Source organism: Oryza brachyantha, chromosome 12 (genome assembly GCF_000231095.2).
Source record: "Oryza brachyantha chromosome 12, ObraRS2, whole genome shotgun sequence".
Taxonomy (NCBI): domain Eukaryota; kingdom Viridiplantae; phylum Streptophyta; class Magnoliopsida; order Poales; family Poaceae; genus Oryza; species Oryza brachyantha.
In genome coordinates this window covers 6312477-6330476 of record NC_023174.2, presented here as the reverse complement: position 1 = coordinate 6330476, position 18000 = coordinate 6312477, and the positions used below count along the sequence as shown (strand labels likewise).

Here is an 18000-nt window from a genome sequence, read left to right as displayed (position 1 = left end):
TAGCAAGGGGATGAGACCCATAGATAGCAACCTTAGAATGACTTGCAAAATTTGGCTATTAAAGGGCCATGTTTAACCATTTAAATATCATGACAAATAAAATAGATAGTCTCTTGGAGAAAAAAATTTGTACAAAATTGTTAATATTTAGTATGTCAAGTGAGATAAGCGGTGACTCGGAGATGATGGAACCTCCACGCTTTATTAAAGAAGCAGCGGATCAGCAGGGGAATTTTGCATCCAAGCAGGCAGGGGAAGAGAAGGAAAGGCAAGGCAGCCTCATCACTCAACCGATTTTTTTCTTTTATCGAAAAAAGAAAAGAAACCCTCTAAATAAAACCAAAGCAGATTAGCCTCCTCCTCCTCTTTCGATAAAGCCACCTTCCTCCACCCCGGAGGCGCCGGACGGAGGGCGTCGACCACCACAACCAACCCCGCCCGCCTCCACCCATGGCGTCGCTCGCCGCCTTCCACCCCACCATAGCCGCCTCCGCCCCGCGCGCCCGCGCCCGGGCGCACCCGCGCAGCCCCAACCCCACCACCGGCCTCCTCCGCCTCCTCCCCTCCCGCCGCAGGCCCCGCCTCGCGGCCTCCGCCTCGTCGTCGTCCTCGTCCTCCCCGGCCACGGGGCGGGACCGGTCCGACGCGGCGTCGTCGCTGGAGCGGTGCCTGGCCGCGTCGGGCTCCGCGGCGCCGGCCTCGGCGCCCACGCGCGCCCCGCCGGCGATGAAGGGAGGGAAGCAGTACGGCTCGTTCGGCGCCGTCACGCTCGAGCGGAAGGTTGACCTGTCCAAGGGCCGCAAGAAGATCACGCCCGAGGTAGGGTTGCTAATCATGATTTCCCTGTTTGGTTTTTCTTGGGTAGCTGTAACCGGATGAATTTCCGGGGTAGGCTTAGGGAATTTGGGAGATAAGATAACCCTGCGTTGTTCATGCCTTGTCGACTGAATGAATTACGTGACAAAGAGATCAGGGTATCGATCGATCCAAATTCGTTTTGAAATTGGATGGCCGGACTGGAAGGCCAATATAATGGAATAATGGATAAGGTTTGATGGTGCAAAGGTACATGGATTTGTTTCAAATAGAGTACTAGGGCCAATTACTATAGATACCAATGTTCTATTGCTAACTCATGTTATTTATCGGCGTGATGCTGATCTGGTGGTAAGTAGGGATTCTTACAATAATAAATGCATTGATCTAAAACCAAATGCTCCATTTCTGTGCTCTAGAATGAAAGATCGCGGTGCCATGTTGAAATCTGACAAAGCTTGATGACCTGTTAGCTTAAAAACTCACTTTAATATGCATATCTGTTTGTCCTTAAATGTTCTTCTTTGAAGGGGTGTTAATTATTATTCTGTGTATATATTCATCATGTACCTCTTCTTTTAAAATGTTGCAGCTGGCCACAGGTGGTGGTGGTGGTGATATTGGGAAAAGGATTGGTCATGGTGGGGGTGATGGTGGCGATGATGATGGCGATGATGATGATTACTTCGATGATTTTGATGATGGTGAGGAAGAGGAAGGTGGTCTTTTCCGCAGACGAATCGTCATACAGGAGGTGAAATCCCTAATATTTAAATCAGGATATATTAATTTCTAACCCAGAAAATATTGAGACCTATGTGCTGATTCTTTCTCCTATTGAACCAGCTTTTCAATAGAGAGTTTGTGGATGCTGTAATGCAAGAGTGGTGCAAAACGATGAGTAATTTGCCTGCTGGTATCCGCCAAGCTTATGAGATGGTAACATTTCATATTTTGTTTCTCATGCCATTGTTTGGTACCAATGTCTGAATTACATGGACTGATCATGATGTATCAATCTAGGGTTTGGTTAGTTCTGCCCAGATGGTACGGTACCTTGCAATTTTTGCAAGGCCTACTCATTCCAGATCCTTCTCGCGAACTCTTCCTGGATGGCTTTCCAGAGGTCTTGTTGGAAGGTAACAGCTAGATGTCCACACTTAGTTTTTGTCTTCTACATGTGTATGCTTTTGCATATAGTTTTTGTGCCAGCATATGTGCCTTCTTAGGCATAACTCACATTGCAATAGGCAAACATAATATTATTGTACTATGTTTAGATTGCTAATTATTTTAACTAGCACCTGCTGCAAGGAAAATATAGAAAGAAGAGAGAATTTCTAGGTGGTATATTTGTTCTTTGATTTTGTTGTGGTGCCGCAACTGCCCATTTGTTTTTGAGAAGTTTTGTTTACCAGTTACCACTTGAAACTAGCAATTTTTTCTTGTTTAACCCTGAACATGCCACTCGAGGAATTAATTACCAAGTACCACGTATGGAAACTTTGACCAAGGTGGAAGCTTTTTGAAAGGCCAAAATGGCTGCCTTCACCCTCACACCATCTCCTTTTTATTCCATAGCTGTGACCTTAACTTGCTGTCTCCTCCAAAATCCACATCCTGCCTGCCCCATGCAACACATGACTGCCGGAGCGTCAGTGATTTCTTAGGTGTCTGATGCCATCACTTAGAAGAATGCACGCATGGATCCCATGAATAGCCGCTATTGATGAAAAATGTTGGGGCAATTTACCACTGTCAAGCAGTGCCAACCTTACCTAAGCACCATCACTTGCACCCGCATGGGAGGCCAGAGGATGGTTTGGCACAATCAGCACAGGTTTAGAGATGGTTGATCTCATTTGAAGTAGGGTGCACCTTGCTATCTGCACCTTTCTGTTATCCACGGCCCTGTGAAGCACTTGTTGATGTTATCCCACTTCTCTTTGCACCTTTTAACTGTACACCACCGGCCACTATACCCATACTCACCTCTGCCATGGCGTGCGAGGATCATAGGAAAGTAACACGCTACAAATTCTGTCCAGTGGAGAAGCATTGATAGGGTGTATCCAGAATTTGCTGTGGAGATGGGGAATATGCGCAGTGGACAACCTTGACATTTTAACTGAGCCCATAATAGCTGAAACAAAAGAAGTTTTTTTTAGATAAAAATTGGGGGAGGGACCAATGTATCATATTTGAAATATGAAAGATAAACAAATGTGTAGTAGCTTGGGTGGCACGGTAAACTTCTTGAAAGATGGTAGGTGACATCTAGTCTCTTTACCTCATTTAGTTTTAGGCAGTAGGAATGGTGGTTTAGTGATTTAGACTTAAGCTGCAAGCCATAAATCCAAGTTGGAGATATTTCCCTCCTTTATTAGGCACTGGTGTACATGAATATTGCCTCATGGAATGTCTTTTCTTCTTCGTTGAATTTAAATGACGGGAGTTGGTTACCATAATTTAGTTTACCAGTTATCCTGTAGGTTTACTGTATTTAAAACTAAACCATAACCTATATTATCATCTGTAGAATGATATTTCTTGTTTTTGGTACCTTAAGAAAGCTGAACTTCCAACTTTGTATCGAGCTTAGCTTATATTTTACTAGTTGGCGAACTCCATAAGCAAATATTGCATTTCTGTAGTCACATTTACTCAATATATGCTTGATCAAATTAAAATGGAAATGTCTTGGTTGTACATATGGCATATTTGAAGTGTTGGTTTTCGTAACACCAGTTTAAATTGTCTTCTGTTCTCTCTACATGCAGGACGCTTGCAGATCCATCATTCCCACATAAGATAGCTTTTGAGTTCGTGGCTACCTTTTTCTCATCTGTTTGGTGGGAGATGAACATACGTAAGGAGAGGTATGCTGTACATTTTCTGTGATCTTGTATTCAACACTTTAATTTTTACCAATTCTTCTAACTCTGAGAAATCAGGTTTGAGCAAGAATGGGATTTGGCTGTCGTCAATGCTCTGACTGCCTCTTGTTGCAATGTGGTGGTTCTTGGGCTTCTGGCACCATGTCGCTCATATGGGAGTACATCGCGATTTGACTTCCAGAATGCAATTGAGAAACTTCCCAACAACATGTTTGAGAAGAGTTATCCTTTGAGAGAGTTTGATCTACAAAAACGGATCAGTGCATTCTTTTACAAGGCAGCAGAGCTTAGCTTGGTTGGGGTAGTTGCTGGTTCTATTCAAGGTGGTCTCTCAAAAGCCCTGTCTGCAAGAAAGGAAAGGAGGTGGGCTTATCATAGTTTTACTTCATAGCTTCTTCTAATCTATTCAAATCTATTCATTCTAGAATTTAACTTTTGGTTTTCTGCTTTGCTAATCCCATATATAGGTTATCGGTAACCATTCCTTCTGTGAGCACCAATGCCCTTGGGTATGGAGCCTTCCTTGGACTTTATGCAAACTTGCGGTATCAACTATTATGTGGACTGGATCAGTATATGGTCAGAAGATTTGATGTTCTTGGTGTGGCAATCTTCTTCAGCACAGCACTAAGGTAAATATGTACTGAGCTCTGTAGAATATCCCACAGGATAACTAACTGGTGTCCATTGTTATGCATTTTTTATGAAGGCAGAAACCCAGTAATCTGAGATAATTTATCGATGGTGCATGGGATACTACTGTTGATGCACATATTGATTGTATCAGTTAAATTACGTGGGATGTTAATACGATGCACTATATTTGACATGTTCAGATTGAGTTTTCGGCTTTTCGCCTTTTCAGTCTGGGCTGTGAAAGTGGGCAACAACCAAGGATTTGATACAAGAGCTAACCTAATACCTACATGGATGATTACTTCCACTTTTCTGTATAACAAAGAATTAAGTAGCAATTTGCAATAGTATTGGCATAGCACAATGGTAGATGAGAATACATTTGGAGCAGTTTTCACCAAAAACTGAATCCTCCTGGAACCTTGCTGTGTTTTGCCCGTTACAGATGAAAAACTGGAAATGATTGCCAGTTGACTATTTCAAAATTGAAATAGGATGCAACCAGGAGGTTCAGCAGTTTCCAGCAGACAATCAACCAATTACTGCATTCATGAAAAAGTTTTTTCTTGCAAATTTAACTTGACACATCTTAAAGCTGCACTAGATCTATTTTTTGTCATAGTATATGGTTTTGGATTTATACCTTTGAGGTATAGACATTGCTAACTGTTCACTGATATGTACTTCATTCTTGTAGTTGGAAATGTTTGTTGAGTTGCATGATTTAGCGATAAACTTATGCTAATGGTTGTCGACTTGTTAGCTTGTATTTAGAATTCATTTAGTGATTTGCATAATTATGGAGATGGTTGTGGCTGTATAGAAATCTATGTGAAGTGTTTCAGCTGTGCTGGTATGTTGACAAAAGGTTGTAATGGTAAAGCTTTGCTGCAGTTTAATTCTGTATGCTAGATGATTAGATCTTACTTTTTATGTTATCCTTACATGATTTCTATCTTATATTCACTTCAGTTCTAAAAGTTATTTATTTCATTGGTTTGCTCTATTTGTATTGCCTGTGTTCCAGTGTTCCAGAAGTGTTTTAATTGCATCTTATGGGGATCACACTCTACCACTAAGCTTTGATGCCATTTGTATTGCAGATTGACGAACATTCAGATTGGCGAATCATCAAGATGCACATGGCTTGGAGAGGAAGCTGATCCACAGTACTCAGATCGATTGTTGAGAGCATACAAAAGGCCAGTAGAGGTTGCTGGGGGACAAGAAGATTCAAGGTGGTTTATATCGAAGGATGCGATTGTATCTGGCCTTGGTCTTCTTGGCATCAAGCAAGTTGGAACAGAAGCTGCATTGTCCAAGCCTCGCAGAAAGAGAGTTGTCCGAAAGAAAGTCGTCTCAAGTTGAATTTAGTTGATTTTGTCTAATTCTGGAACAATTTTGCTTTAGTTCCACTATGCCGTATTGAGTTCTACCCAGCAAGGCGAATGAGGAAAACCGTAGTTGGCAGCCAGCTTGCAGTCTATCGTGGAAGGCATCGAAAGCGGTGGTGGAGGTTTCATAACTGGAAGGGGGTTGGTTCAAAGCTGCAGACCCTTTGCCATTTTGTATCTGTTCTTTTTTTCACACTTTCTGATAAGTATTGACACCCAAATTTTCTTGTACTGTTGTGAGCCAAATAGACTCAGCTAGTTGTAGTCATGGAGATTTTAAAGATGCAGTCTTTAATATGAGCAGAAACATTGCATTTTTGATAGGGTTTCATGTAGTTGCCCGATGTATGCTTGTAGCGTTACAGAGCTGGATACCTCTTGGTCGTCAGAACCAAATGGTGTATCTTGGAAGCATTATAGGCTTTGTAGATATCAGTTTTAACTGATATGGTGGCTGCAAAATGTTGTTGTGCACCTTGTGTGGTCTTCTACCGTATCCTTCACATCTGCGAGCGAACTGGAAAGAAATTGTAGTATTTTCCGATTTTGATATCCCATGTGTTCTATGAACCGAATGTTTTTTTTCCGGGGGGGGGGGGGGGGGGGGGGGGGGGCGTAGTCATGTAGGTTATACTTCCAATAATTTTTATACATGTATGGTTGAAAAAGTAGTAATAAAAATATGTTGGAACGACATGGCTAATATCTTAATTGTTTAGCGTTGTTTCAGTCAATCAACCGCGCACAAGCATTCAGCTAGAGGAAAAAAAAACACCGAAATAAGTTAGTGGCAAATTTCTTGATCCTAGATTCAAAATAAAATTATAAATTTCACATGGAATACACCTATAAAGAAATATATCCAATCAAGGCCAATACATTTCTCACCATTAAGAGGAGCATTAAAGAAATTTTAAGTTTAGCTTAAGTTATTTCCTGGTAGCATGCATGTTGGATCAATGCCGTTCACTTGTTTGGGAAACCACTTTTAATTGAGATTTATCTTTTGTTCTTCACTTATATTTTACGAATCAGTGTTTATTTTATCTTGTTCTCGATTGCTTGAAGAAGTAAGGTTAATCTACACCAATAAGATCGGCAATCTCTGAAGAGATGTATCGATCGCTAAGGCGCAACACAAAACAACGCCATGTATGGTTATAGTCGGATTATCAGTGTCTTTTTCACAATTAGTAGCCACCGAAAATCGGGCCACTCGTGCACACGAGTTACTTACCTTACCCTAAGGAGCCTTTATCAACTTGTAGTGCGTGAAAAAGAACATGCAGAGCATCATGGTCATGTATGCGGTGCGATGCCAATCCTTTTGTTGCATAAGGTGTCAATTTCAAATCAGGGCCATGTATGGGAGCACGAGATTAGTACAATATTGGGTGTATCAACGCGGTACCGCTACATTGACACATGGTATCAAGGCAATGCCGCATTTCCATCATACGGTAAGTGTGTATTTTTGATAATTATCCTTATATGTGTATTTTTCTGTTGAATGGAAGAAAAAGTGTATATCAGCCACGGAAGCGAGCAAGGGAGCAGAGAAGGTGAGTGGGGACATGTGGGTCTTACTTTTTTAATTTTTTTGTCCAACCAATATGTGGGTCCCACTAGTTTTAACATTATTTCTCTTACTAGATAGTTCTGATATGGCATGTAGGATAAAACCATCGTACTTTGTTAACCGTAGTGCAACATAGTATGTTAGGCACGTCAGATGAAAGCAAAGAGAAACCTAGATTGAGATGTTGTATATCTAGTTTTATGATTGAAGGACGTGAATGAAATTCAATCCATAGTTGAGGGATGTAAAGTGATTTTTCTAAGAACAGCTAACCATCCTGCAGCACATATATTCAGACACATTTCTTTGTTTTCTTTATAAGTTTCTTAGGGCTGGTTTGGTGAGAAGGAAAAACAAATATTTGGATTCCTAACAATCAATTTCTACCAGTATCATTCAGTTGGTAGGAATGGAGTATAGGAAAAATTGAGAAATTTTTTTTCATTCGATCTACCAATTGTGGAGTATAAAAATATTATTAAAAAAAAATATATATTAATATAAATTTTATATTTATGAATAGACCGTTCAACCATTTAAAAACATGCTAAAAAAACGAGGGTCCTTCCCGTGTCAACCACATTTTCCATATATGTCGTTGTCTCCCGCTCTCACTTTGGCTCGGGGGTGTTTAGTTGGGGAAATGGAAATTTTTGAGTATCACATTAGACGTTTGACTGGATGTCGGAAGGGTTTTTGATATGAATGAAAAAATAAATTTTACGGCTCGCCTAAAACTGCGACACGAATCTTTTAAGCTTAATTAATCTATCATTAGTGCACGTGGGTTACCGTAGTACTTATGGCTAATTATGGACTAATTAGGCTCAAAAGATTCGTCTCACGATTTTTATATAACTGTGTAATTAGTATTCATTTTATTTATATTTAATATTTTTTTATGTGTTCAAAGATTTGATGTGATGATTTTAGAATAAAATTTCTATGAACTAAACAGGGCATCAACTGGGCTTTTGGGCTTTTGGTTGGAGCACAGCTAACAATTCTGCACCCCTGCCCATATAAATCCTGGCATAGTTCTCTCTTCATAAATAAATTTCTTAACATATCAGCAGTTATAGCCTATACGTGGGCAACTCATTTAATGCGATTAAAACTCTTTTAAAACCACTTCCTCCGCTCCGTTCTAGTAGCAAGAGATCCAAAAATACCACTACTAGTACAGATTAGGTGAATTAAAAATAAAATATATCGACGGTTCACTATACTGTTGAATTTTTCGTTCGATTTTGGGAAGCGTAAATCGTAAGCAAACGAGGTAGATAATTTATTTCGCATTTTTTTCTCCTTTCCCCGCTTGGATCGAATTCGATATATTCATTCGTTCATGTGTTTGCTGAAATGGCGACGGGAAGCTCTCTCTCCTCAAATGGCGTACTGTGGGGGCGGCGGAACCGGGGGGAGCAGGACGACGCTGGCGGCGGTGATGGCCGCGAGGGCGCCGCGGCCGTCGTGGATCCGCCCGGAGGCGGTGCGCGCCGCCGAGGCTGCCGCCCGCGAGGTGCTGCGGCGGGTGGAGCCCACGGAGGCGGCGGAGCGGCGCCGGCAGGACGTCATCGGCTACCTCGGGCGGCTCTTCGGCACGGCCCTCGGCTGCGAGGTATGTAACGTCGTGCCCCCCCCCTCCTCGATCGCATCGGCGCCGGCGCCGACCGCGTGCTAGCTAGCCCTTCCGTCGTCGTCGGTAGTCCGGCCACCGCGCCGCCGCCTCCTGATCCTCGCGGATTTTGTGGTTCAGTTTTCTCTTTCCAAAAGAAAACAAAAACAAACAAAATTGCAGTTGCTTACATGATGCATGCGTCCGCTTCCATCCCCAAAGGGATTTGTCTTGGATGAGCTTTCGCGTAATCGCTTGCTCAGCTCATGTGTCGTTATAGTCTTTATTCCGTTTTGGTGATGATTAGGATTAGGCTAATCCGCCAATTTCGTCTTGACTAGGATTAACCGGTGAAATTGCCAGTTCATATTCTCCAAGCCATCCAGATCGCTTTTTACTGACACTTGTTTGACAATTGACTGGCCGGCCATATTCACTGTACAGTAGCTCCAACCAATTGGTGTCCCTACTGTCTAGCAAGTGACATCATGCCAGATTTATTTTATTATAAAAAAAGAGGATAAGGTTCTTTGACCGTTTTTTGTGGCTTTTTTTACTAGCCTAGGTATTTTACTTTTACGTTTCACCTTAGCGTGTAAACAGGCTTGTTTTTGGAAATATGAATGCTACTATATCTAATTTTGTCTACATCATCTACTGATTAATTAGGAGGAAACATATACAACACATTACCCGTAACATACATCCTCCAATACACCATAATAATTTCATTTTATTATTAATATATTGGTCTATTTACTCCATCTCTTGGAATTTGTGTAGATATTGCCTCTTTATTGCTGAACCACGAATAAAAAATAGATGGGGCGAACTCGATAAGGACAAACGAACGTCATCCTACTATAATCATATAAATTCACCATACACTAATATATATAAATATATATATATATATATAAATATAAATATAAATATAATTCATCGTATGCTAAAGATAGAAGAAGGCCTATTATAGGATCAAGATGTTAACTAGAAGGGGGAATCGGTGATTAAAAATAGGGTTAATTAGATTCATGCATTACAAATATGCCAATTTAGAAAAATACCATTAAAATTACTTTGTTGGCATAGATGCCATTACAATTCTTCATCTATCTTAGAAATGTCATTTTCTACACCCTAAACACCACTGAACCCACATGCAGGCCACTGTAATTTTGTATTGCCCAAAATGCCCCTATCTCCGACTCACTAACACATGGGCATGTCTTCAATTTCTTCTCTCCCACAACCACTTTGGTTCAACCTCACCATTGCCGTCTCCCCCTTTGCGCTCTTCCCCCACTTCCTCCCTTCCCATCGATTCCGTCCCTCCTCCGCTCCCACGCCTTGGAGGGCAGCATGCTAAAGCTCCATCTCAGGCCCGACCTCTTCGCCATCACCCTGCGCCCCGCTCTCCTCCCATGGACTCATCGCCGTCGCTGTCGACTTCCCTAGGCAGGGCCTGTCACCACCGCTCGTAGACCCTCCCTGCGCGAACCCTTTCCGTGGGATCAAGAACCTCGGCGTCTTCCACGCCTTCGAACACCTCATCTAGATCGGCCAGGTCCTAGACTCCTAGGTCCTGTTCTAGGAGCCTGCCACTCAACCTGTCCCAAGCCCTCTTCGTGCTCGCTGAGGCGGCCTCGTCCGTCGCCCGCGCTAGGGGTGGGCATCAAAAGACCGACAACCGAAAGCCGAACCGAACTATCGGTTTTTCGGTGATCGGTCTCCTCTTCGGCTTCTGTCCTTTTTTTGTTCGGTGTTCGGATTGATGTGCGGTTTTTAATCTGTGGAGACCGAAGAAACCGTAAAAACGATCAATGTGTATGATACAATATCCAGCATGAATTCCTTGCGTGTCTAGTCCATTTAAGCCATGCAAAAGCCCATTAATACCACTACCTTTCACTAACTCCTAGAGGCCCACTACTAATCCATGCTAGTTCCAACCACCACCATTCCTTGAACGACGCCTGACAACTCATGTGGGCAGGCTAAGCGCATGTGGCATGCGCAATTTCTTTTATCGGGTTTCTCAGTAAAACCAATGAACCGAACCGATGTAGATCGGTTTATTCGGGTCGGTTTATAGTTTTCCCATAGAGACTTCGGTTTGAGATTGTTGAAAACCAATCGTTTGAAAAGTTGAACAAACCGAACCGTATATACCGAATAAACCGAACGCCCACCCCTAGCCCGCGCCATGGCAGCTTCTGCTGGTGGAGGGCATCAGCGGTGGCGGTGCCATTGGGTCAACAACCCAATGATGATGGCGATCTTGATGGCATGCCCACGAAGACGTACTGCCTGTGGTCACCGGTTCCCCTGTGGTGGCGGTTTCGCCGACGAGTTGCCAGAAGAGCGGCACGACTGGGTCGGTCTTCAGGTGGTGGCAGCGGCTCATCGGGCAAAGCCAGGAGAAGTTCGTGTTCTTGAACTCGACCTCTGATCGTAGGAAGGGGAGGATGACGAACTGTGATGGTGGTGGCCATGATGACGGCCGGAGATTTTACAGGCGAGGGGGTGGCAACGGCGGCGCCACCGGTGGCGGTAATGGTGAGGACCAGAGGTTATCGTTCCTCCTGTACAAGAAAAGAGATGAAGCAGTGGCATTTTGGGCGATATGTATATACACATGTGGGTCCAACCGCCTTCAAGGCATAGAAGATGGCATGTCTCTAAAAGAGGAAGAATTGTAATGACATTTCCAATTATGTGATGTGGCGGCGTCACCGGTGGCGATAATGGAGGGGACTAGAGGTCGTCGTTCCTCCCGTATAAGAAAAGAGATGAAGCAGTGGCATTTTGGGCGATATGTATATACACATGTGGGTCCAATAGCCTTCAAGGCGTATAAGATGGCATGTCTCTGAAAGAGGAAGAATTGTAATGACATATTTCCAATTATGTGAATTGTAATGGTATTTTTCAAAACTAGCAAATTTGTAATGCCATGGATCTAATTAGCCCTTAAAAATAAATAACAGCTAATCAAAACTAACCTAAGTTGCTAGGCTTGGTGAAGGATAAGACTAACTAAGCAACTAAGTTATGTTTTGCAATCCTAGGGTGACGAGGGCTCAATTATGTCGCTATCAAAATAAATTGCACAAAAGTAAATGCAATAAGTAAATGGGACAAGAGAATTTTTCACCCAAGGTTCGGAAACTCGCAGGTTTTCTAATCCCCATTGAGGCGAGCCCAACTTCATCGCTCAAAACCACTAAGTCACCGCAAGCCCCCTTCGTCAAGGGGTGGGCAAGGTGTGAGCCGGCCCACGAAGTAGACTAACCAAGCCTCGATCACTAGGGTAATTCTTCCTCACCCTGAAGGTGGTGAACTCCAAACCACACACAAACCGACACTAGGCCTTCTCCACAATCTCATTGGAGAGGTCATCGAGCAACACCTCCACAAGCCTTCTAGGAGGCGGGAACCTCTAAGAGTAATAAGCGATAGCTCGGCTTGGAGATGATCAAGTGCCACACTAGCTCTACAATGAAGCAATGCACTCGAATCTTGGCTTAAACAACTCTCAAACACATCAAATAGATGAGTACGCACAAGAGAGTGCGAGAATAGTTGCAAGGGGCGTATGCAAATGAAGCAAGTGCCAAGAGGGACCCATTGCTGCTGAAGGAGGGGTATTTATACCCCACACCTCAAAAACTAGCTGTTTGGGGTCGAAACCCTCTAACTCTGTTGCCTGCCGGTCAGACCGCCGTAGGGTGGTCAGTCAGACCGTCCAACATTGTAATGACTAATTTTCTAGCCGTTATAGTGCATTAAATGCACTGACAACAAGTAGCATGGTATGACTGGAGTGGACCAACCGGTCAGACCGACTGGAGCTTGATCATATTGGCCACAACTCTGGCGGCTCTGTATTGGCCGTTCAACCGGCTCACAGCCCATAGGTCAGACCAAGCCTGGCCCAGTCAAACCGGCGCCGATCAGACTGGAGCACTCCCTGTGGTCAGACCGACCAAGATAGAAAGAGTGTATAATTAATTTAACCAAGTTTCAATGCATATGACCTAATGTGCCATTTTGATCATCTCTTTGTTTAGGTCATTAACATCAAACAGGTAGTTTTAGAACTTTCATGTGTTTTCCATTCCTGGTAAAATCTAGTGGGTATGACATTCTATTCTTATGTTTTCATGTTCCTACGTTTTCACAATCCTGCATTTCAAATAGATATTGCTGGTGCAGTGAATGACTCTGACCTTTCACTTTACACTAAGATTGGTGTTTTGCTATTTCCTTTTGATACTTCAGGTAATTGCATTTGGGTCAGTTCCTCTGAAGAGCTATCTCCCAGACGGGGATATTGATATAACTGTACTTGGGAACACTGCTCTGGACAGCACTTACATTAGTGATGTTCACAGTATACTTGAATCGGAGCAGGATAGCGGCACAGAACTTGAAATAAAGGGTTTGCAATTCATCAATGCTGAGGTGCATTTTCTGTGTTATTATTTTCTAAATCCATTTACTTTAGAAAGTTTAGGAAAAAAATTAACAATGTTTTGACCTTTTTCCTTTTTTTCCATCATTCTTCATGCATGGTCTCTTAAGAAAACAGAAATTTTATTTTCTTTTTCCAAATGATGCTATGCATTGGAAAAAAATATTGAACTATGCAATCCTCACTTCTATATATGCCACTGATAAAATTCTGTACACAGTCTCATAAAATTCTGACATTATTTTTGTATCCAGGTAAAGCTCATTAAATGTGTTATTGAGAATATTGTTGTTGACATCTCGTTCAACCAAATTGGTGGTGTCTCCACACTCTGCTTTCTTGAGCTGGTACACACAAATCTAACTATCTACTCCACTCAAAACTACTCATCTTGAATATTCACCAAGAAATTTGAACAAATGTATGCTGCTATGTTGATCACATACTTGAATGTTGCTTCCTTCTTCAGGTTGACCGTAAAGTTGGCAAAAATCATCTGTTTAAGAGGAGCATTATGCTAATCAAGGCATGGTGCTATTATGAAAGCCGCATACTAGGAGCTCATCATGGACTGCTATCTACTTATGCGTTGGAAACACTTGTTCTTTACATATTTAATATATTTCACAAATCTCTGCACGGCCCCTTAGAGGTAACCTTTCGAAGACACAACAGTTTTCAGAATTTTTACAAGCTGCTTCCTAAGATGGTTGAACTAAAATGATTTTGGATGAAATGCCCAGCGGATATTCATTAATTTATTGTGTGGTCTTTGTGTAACAGGCTTTGTACAAGTTTTTGGAATATTTTAGCAAGTTTGACTGGGAAAAGTATTGCATTAGTCTAAATGGTCCTGTTCTTTTGTCATCTTTGCCCAACCTTGCTGGTGAGTCATGTATTTTTTCCTCCGTCAAGTGATAGGCAGGCATGTATTAACTGGACTGAATATTATAATCTCTGTGATATGTAGTTGAACTTTCGGCCATAAATGATGAATTACTGTTTAGCAAGGAGATCCTTGAGGTCCCGTTTGATAAACTCATTGTACTTCCAGAAGTTTCTGGTGGATCAAACATAAATATTTGCCTGAAGCATCTGAACATAATTGATCCATTGAAGTGGAGTAATAATCTTGGCAGAAGCGTCAGCAAAGGTCAGAATAACCTAGCGGCTGTGTCATTTTATCTTTATTTTTGTCGTCGTTTTGTTTTGTATGTTCCACCACCATATAGTGCACATTTCGCTGTGTGCTTATTCATAACATGTGTTTTTGGTTCTTTACATGTGTAGAAAGGCATATGTTCCTAACTGCACACATAGATGATATTTCTTTGCAGGATTGGTTCTGATAAACTTTTTTCGGCAGGAAGCTTTTACCGCATAAGAGGTGCTTTCTCATTTGGTGCACAAAAGCTGGGTCAAATTCTCATGTTACGTGCTGACCTTATTCCTACTGAGATCTTTGGATTTTTTATGAACACCTTGAAGAGACATGGAAGAGGAGAAAGATCAGACGTTGGTAAAAATGATTCCCCAGAATTCTTGCTTGCTCCTGAATATGCACTTGGAAAAGATGCACCAGTCTTGAACAATTCCAACAGAAGTGAAGATGAAAACAGAAGTCCGAATCCGCACAGGACCTCAGATAGCTATTTCCCAGGTAATGCTAAAGATTGTCCCTGGAACAAAATCAGGTTTACAAATTCTGATATTCAATATTGCAACATGGTTTCAGGAACCGGTTTCAATATCCATTCAACATATTCCACAGGGAATGGTAACGACAGCTTTAAACAGGGTTGCAAGGATTGTTCTGCAGGGGAAGATTTACCACCTGTTATATCATTTATGGAACAACAGATTTATGCGAACAATAAACCACATATATTGACTCCCTCTACTCGTACAAATACTTTGGATGTTCCCCATTCTTGCGCAGCTGAGTCAAATAGGAGTGATCTCCATGAACAGAAACTGATACTTTCTCCTTGCTCAACATCAAATTTGTTGGATCTATCAGGGGATCTGGATTTGCACTTGGGATGCCTTCGGAAAATTCAGTACCACCTGGAGTCCATGTTTGATGGGTTGGTGCAGCTGATTCAGGAAGCATTTTTGTCTGGTGTGCTAGATGAAGACTCCTTCAAGATTCCAACGGAGAGCTACTTTTCAAATACTGACGCAAGGCATCCAGGGTTATTATCAGTTTCATCTTCTAAAACTGAGATAAGGAACTTATCTCCAGTTTACTATTCGCATAGCACAGGAGATATTTGTCATAAATCACACACTGGGGACCAAGTGAATGCAGTTTGTCAGCAGAATGGTTCATTACCCTCAGGAACACATATTACATCGAACGGGTTGACATTTTCTCCATATCCTACTGCTATTTCAGAGAACTATCCTGTTTATAGGTTTCATACCACACAGGATCTTAGGACTTATGGAACTGGCATGCAATCTCTCAATGTAAGAGACTCTGATGCTTTGTGCATCAACTTTTTATTCTACACAGTTTGCAATAAGCTCTGCTTTCAATGAATTGACTTAATTCCTGTTTGTTGCATATATGCAGAATGCATCATTGTTTCTTGGAACAAATGTACTATCAAATGCATTGGGACAATTTTCATCTCCTGCTGACGGTTCAGAGAACCATAACATTTTTGGGTATAATAGCACAAGAAATAATCGTGTGACGCGTGGAACTGGCTCATACATTCCCCAGATGGTGAGGACTCTTGGGAAATCATGTATTTCTTGGTGCTCCATGTTTAAACTTCAAAAAGATTTCGTGTTCAGTAGATTGACTCATTAATCTTTTGTTCCTTATGCTACAATATTGCCATACTTTATATTCCTCTTATTCTTTGTTTCCTCCTGGGCAGGAAATGATTCGTTCATTACCGTATTAGGGGTCAATGAAAATTTCCCAACAGAATTTCTAGGTTCAAACCTTGATTATCAGCATTGTAAAATCTAAAATGAGTTGTTTATGCTACACACTGAAAATTGATAATAGTATAAACTAGAAATTGTGAATTGTTGCATTTCTTACTAAATCTATGTAATTAGTTAATTCATTCAGGCAGTTCATTTTGTTTATTACAGAGTTATGATACTTACAAGGAGCGCATATTGTCTGAAAAAGGAAGAAGACAAAGAGAAATATTACCAAATCGACTGTTCAAGATTAAAACCAACCAAACTGGCCACCTTCATCAGCACAACTCACATGAAGTTGGATGTTCTGATGAAAGCAATGGGGTTATTACAGCTGAAAGTACATATCATATACCAACAAACCAAAATAGTTCACAACAGGATTACTCAGGCAAAATTGTAGTTCCAGGTGAAGGAGGTTTTGCTCTGGAGAGTGCATCAACAAATCATGCAACCGAACTGACACAAATAAGCCAGCCATGGAATGTTCATAACAATCAACATGGGTATGTTTGCTCAGACAACAACAACATGGTTGACAACCAAAAACCTGCTACCAGCGAAAGCCTTGTCAGACCTGACAATGAATCAAGGGAGCTACAGATACTCCATCCACCAGAAGTTCAAATCTGCAAAGCTACAGCATCACCTTGTATAGTGCTTCCTCTTTGTGGCCACGACGGTCAAGGAAATATACAAGAATCCAATACATGTCAGCCCTCCTCACCTGCAATAGAGGTTTGTCATCCAATCAAAACAAAACTAGATGAAAGTCTTCAGTTTGGATCTTTCGGACCTATCTCATTTAGCGTTCCCTGTGCAAAGTTCAGAGCAGTATTCCCAATTCTGCCTTCTATCAAGGGACCTGTAGAAACCCCAATTTCAACTCTTGCGAGACCTCAGCCAACTGCAACAGAAAGCAGGTAAGCCATTCTATCGAGTGGGCTAAATTTTAGACGTGATTGTTTCCTTGCAATTATGCTTAGTATTGAAGTGCATCTTATTGGGAATGAAAATCTGCAGGTCAGAAGGATTCTACCAACTGAAAGATGAAGCTGACTTTCCTCCTCTCCAGGCTGGTTCTTGCTGAAACTTGCATTATAGGGTTGGAAGATGAGGAAGCTTACTGGCTGAGAAATAGGTTCTTCAGGAGGAATCTGATACCATAAGAAATTTTGATGCGTTCAGCTTTGTGAAACTCCATTAGTCCTTATTCTGTAGGTTTGGTAACTCCGGGTAGAATCCTTAATTTTAAACAGAGCTAGTTCTTTTTTTCTGGGAAAACTAGTTCACCTTTATAGCTTATATAACCCCAAAAAAGTAGGAAAAAAACCTAAAATGCTAAAAAAAAAGGAACCCACCTAGTAGTGTTTAGGATACAGTGTTTTAACTTTTTAATAGAAGAAAAAGGAAACAGTGTTTAGGTGTAACACCTATTGTTTTCTCTGTTCTTTATGATGATTTACCCATTGCATGGTTATTTGTTAAACTAATTTTCTCTGTAAACAGCTTGTGCTTTATTGGCAAAAAAAAAGAAAAAAAAAGAAAAAGGATTACACTTAATGTGGCATCAGCAGCTACAAGTGACCATTCTACTTCATCGATATGAGGCTATGAACCTGGCCGAGAGGCATTAA

The 18000-nt window shown here is 41.6% G+C and overlaps 2 protein-coding genes across 7 annotated transcripts; both read left to right on the top strand.

Moving 5' to 3' along the window:
• Positions 1-343: 343 nt before the first annotated feature.
• On the top strand, positions 344-6146 carry LOC102711119 (protein RETICULATA-RELATED 1, chloroplastic). The gene is made up of 8 exons (XM_006664434.2): positions 344-819; positions 1409-1570; positions 1663-1755; positions 1840-1955; positions 3597-3695; positions 3771-4076; positions 4181-4345; positions 5453-6146. The coding sequence occupies exons 1-8, from the start codon at positions 451-453 to the stop codon at positions 5715-5717; spliced, it is 1575 nt and encodes a 524-aa protein (XP_006664497.2). The 5' UTR covers positions 344-450; the 3' UTR covers positions 5718-6146.
• Positions 6147-8489: 2343 nt separating this feature from the next.
• On the top strand, positions 8490-17828 carry LOC102710836. 6 transcript variants are annotated; one of them, XM_040529902.1, is made up of 12 exons: positions 8492-8943; positions 13225-13407; positions 13672-13764; positions 13887-14069; positions 14201-14303; positions 14388-14570; positions 14784-15077; positions 15153-15889; positions 15996-16151; positions 16532-17101; positions 17189-17286; positions 17387-17828. In XM_040529902.1, exons 1-12 carry the CDS (start codon positions 8671-8673, stop codon positions 17451-17453), a joined length of 2940 nt encoding a protein of 979 aa, XP_040385836.1. In that variant the 5' UTR covers positions 8492-8670; the 3' UTR covers positions 17454-17828. The 6 variants fall into 6 exon arrangements, with proteins under 6 accessions (XP_040385833.1, XP_040385832.1, XP_040385836.1 ...); XM_040529903.1 differs by having other exon boundaries at positions 8496-8943; positions 17194-17286; XM_040529899.1 differs by having other exon boundaries at positions 8490-8601; positions 8699-8943; positions 14784-15889; positions 16532-17286.
• The last annotated feature ends 172 nt before the right edge of the window (positions 17829-18000 follow it).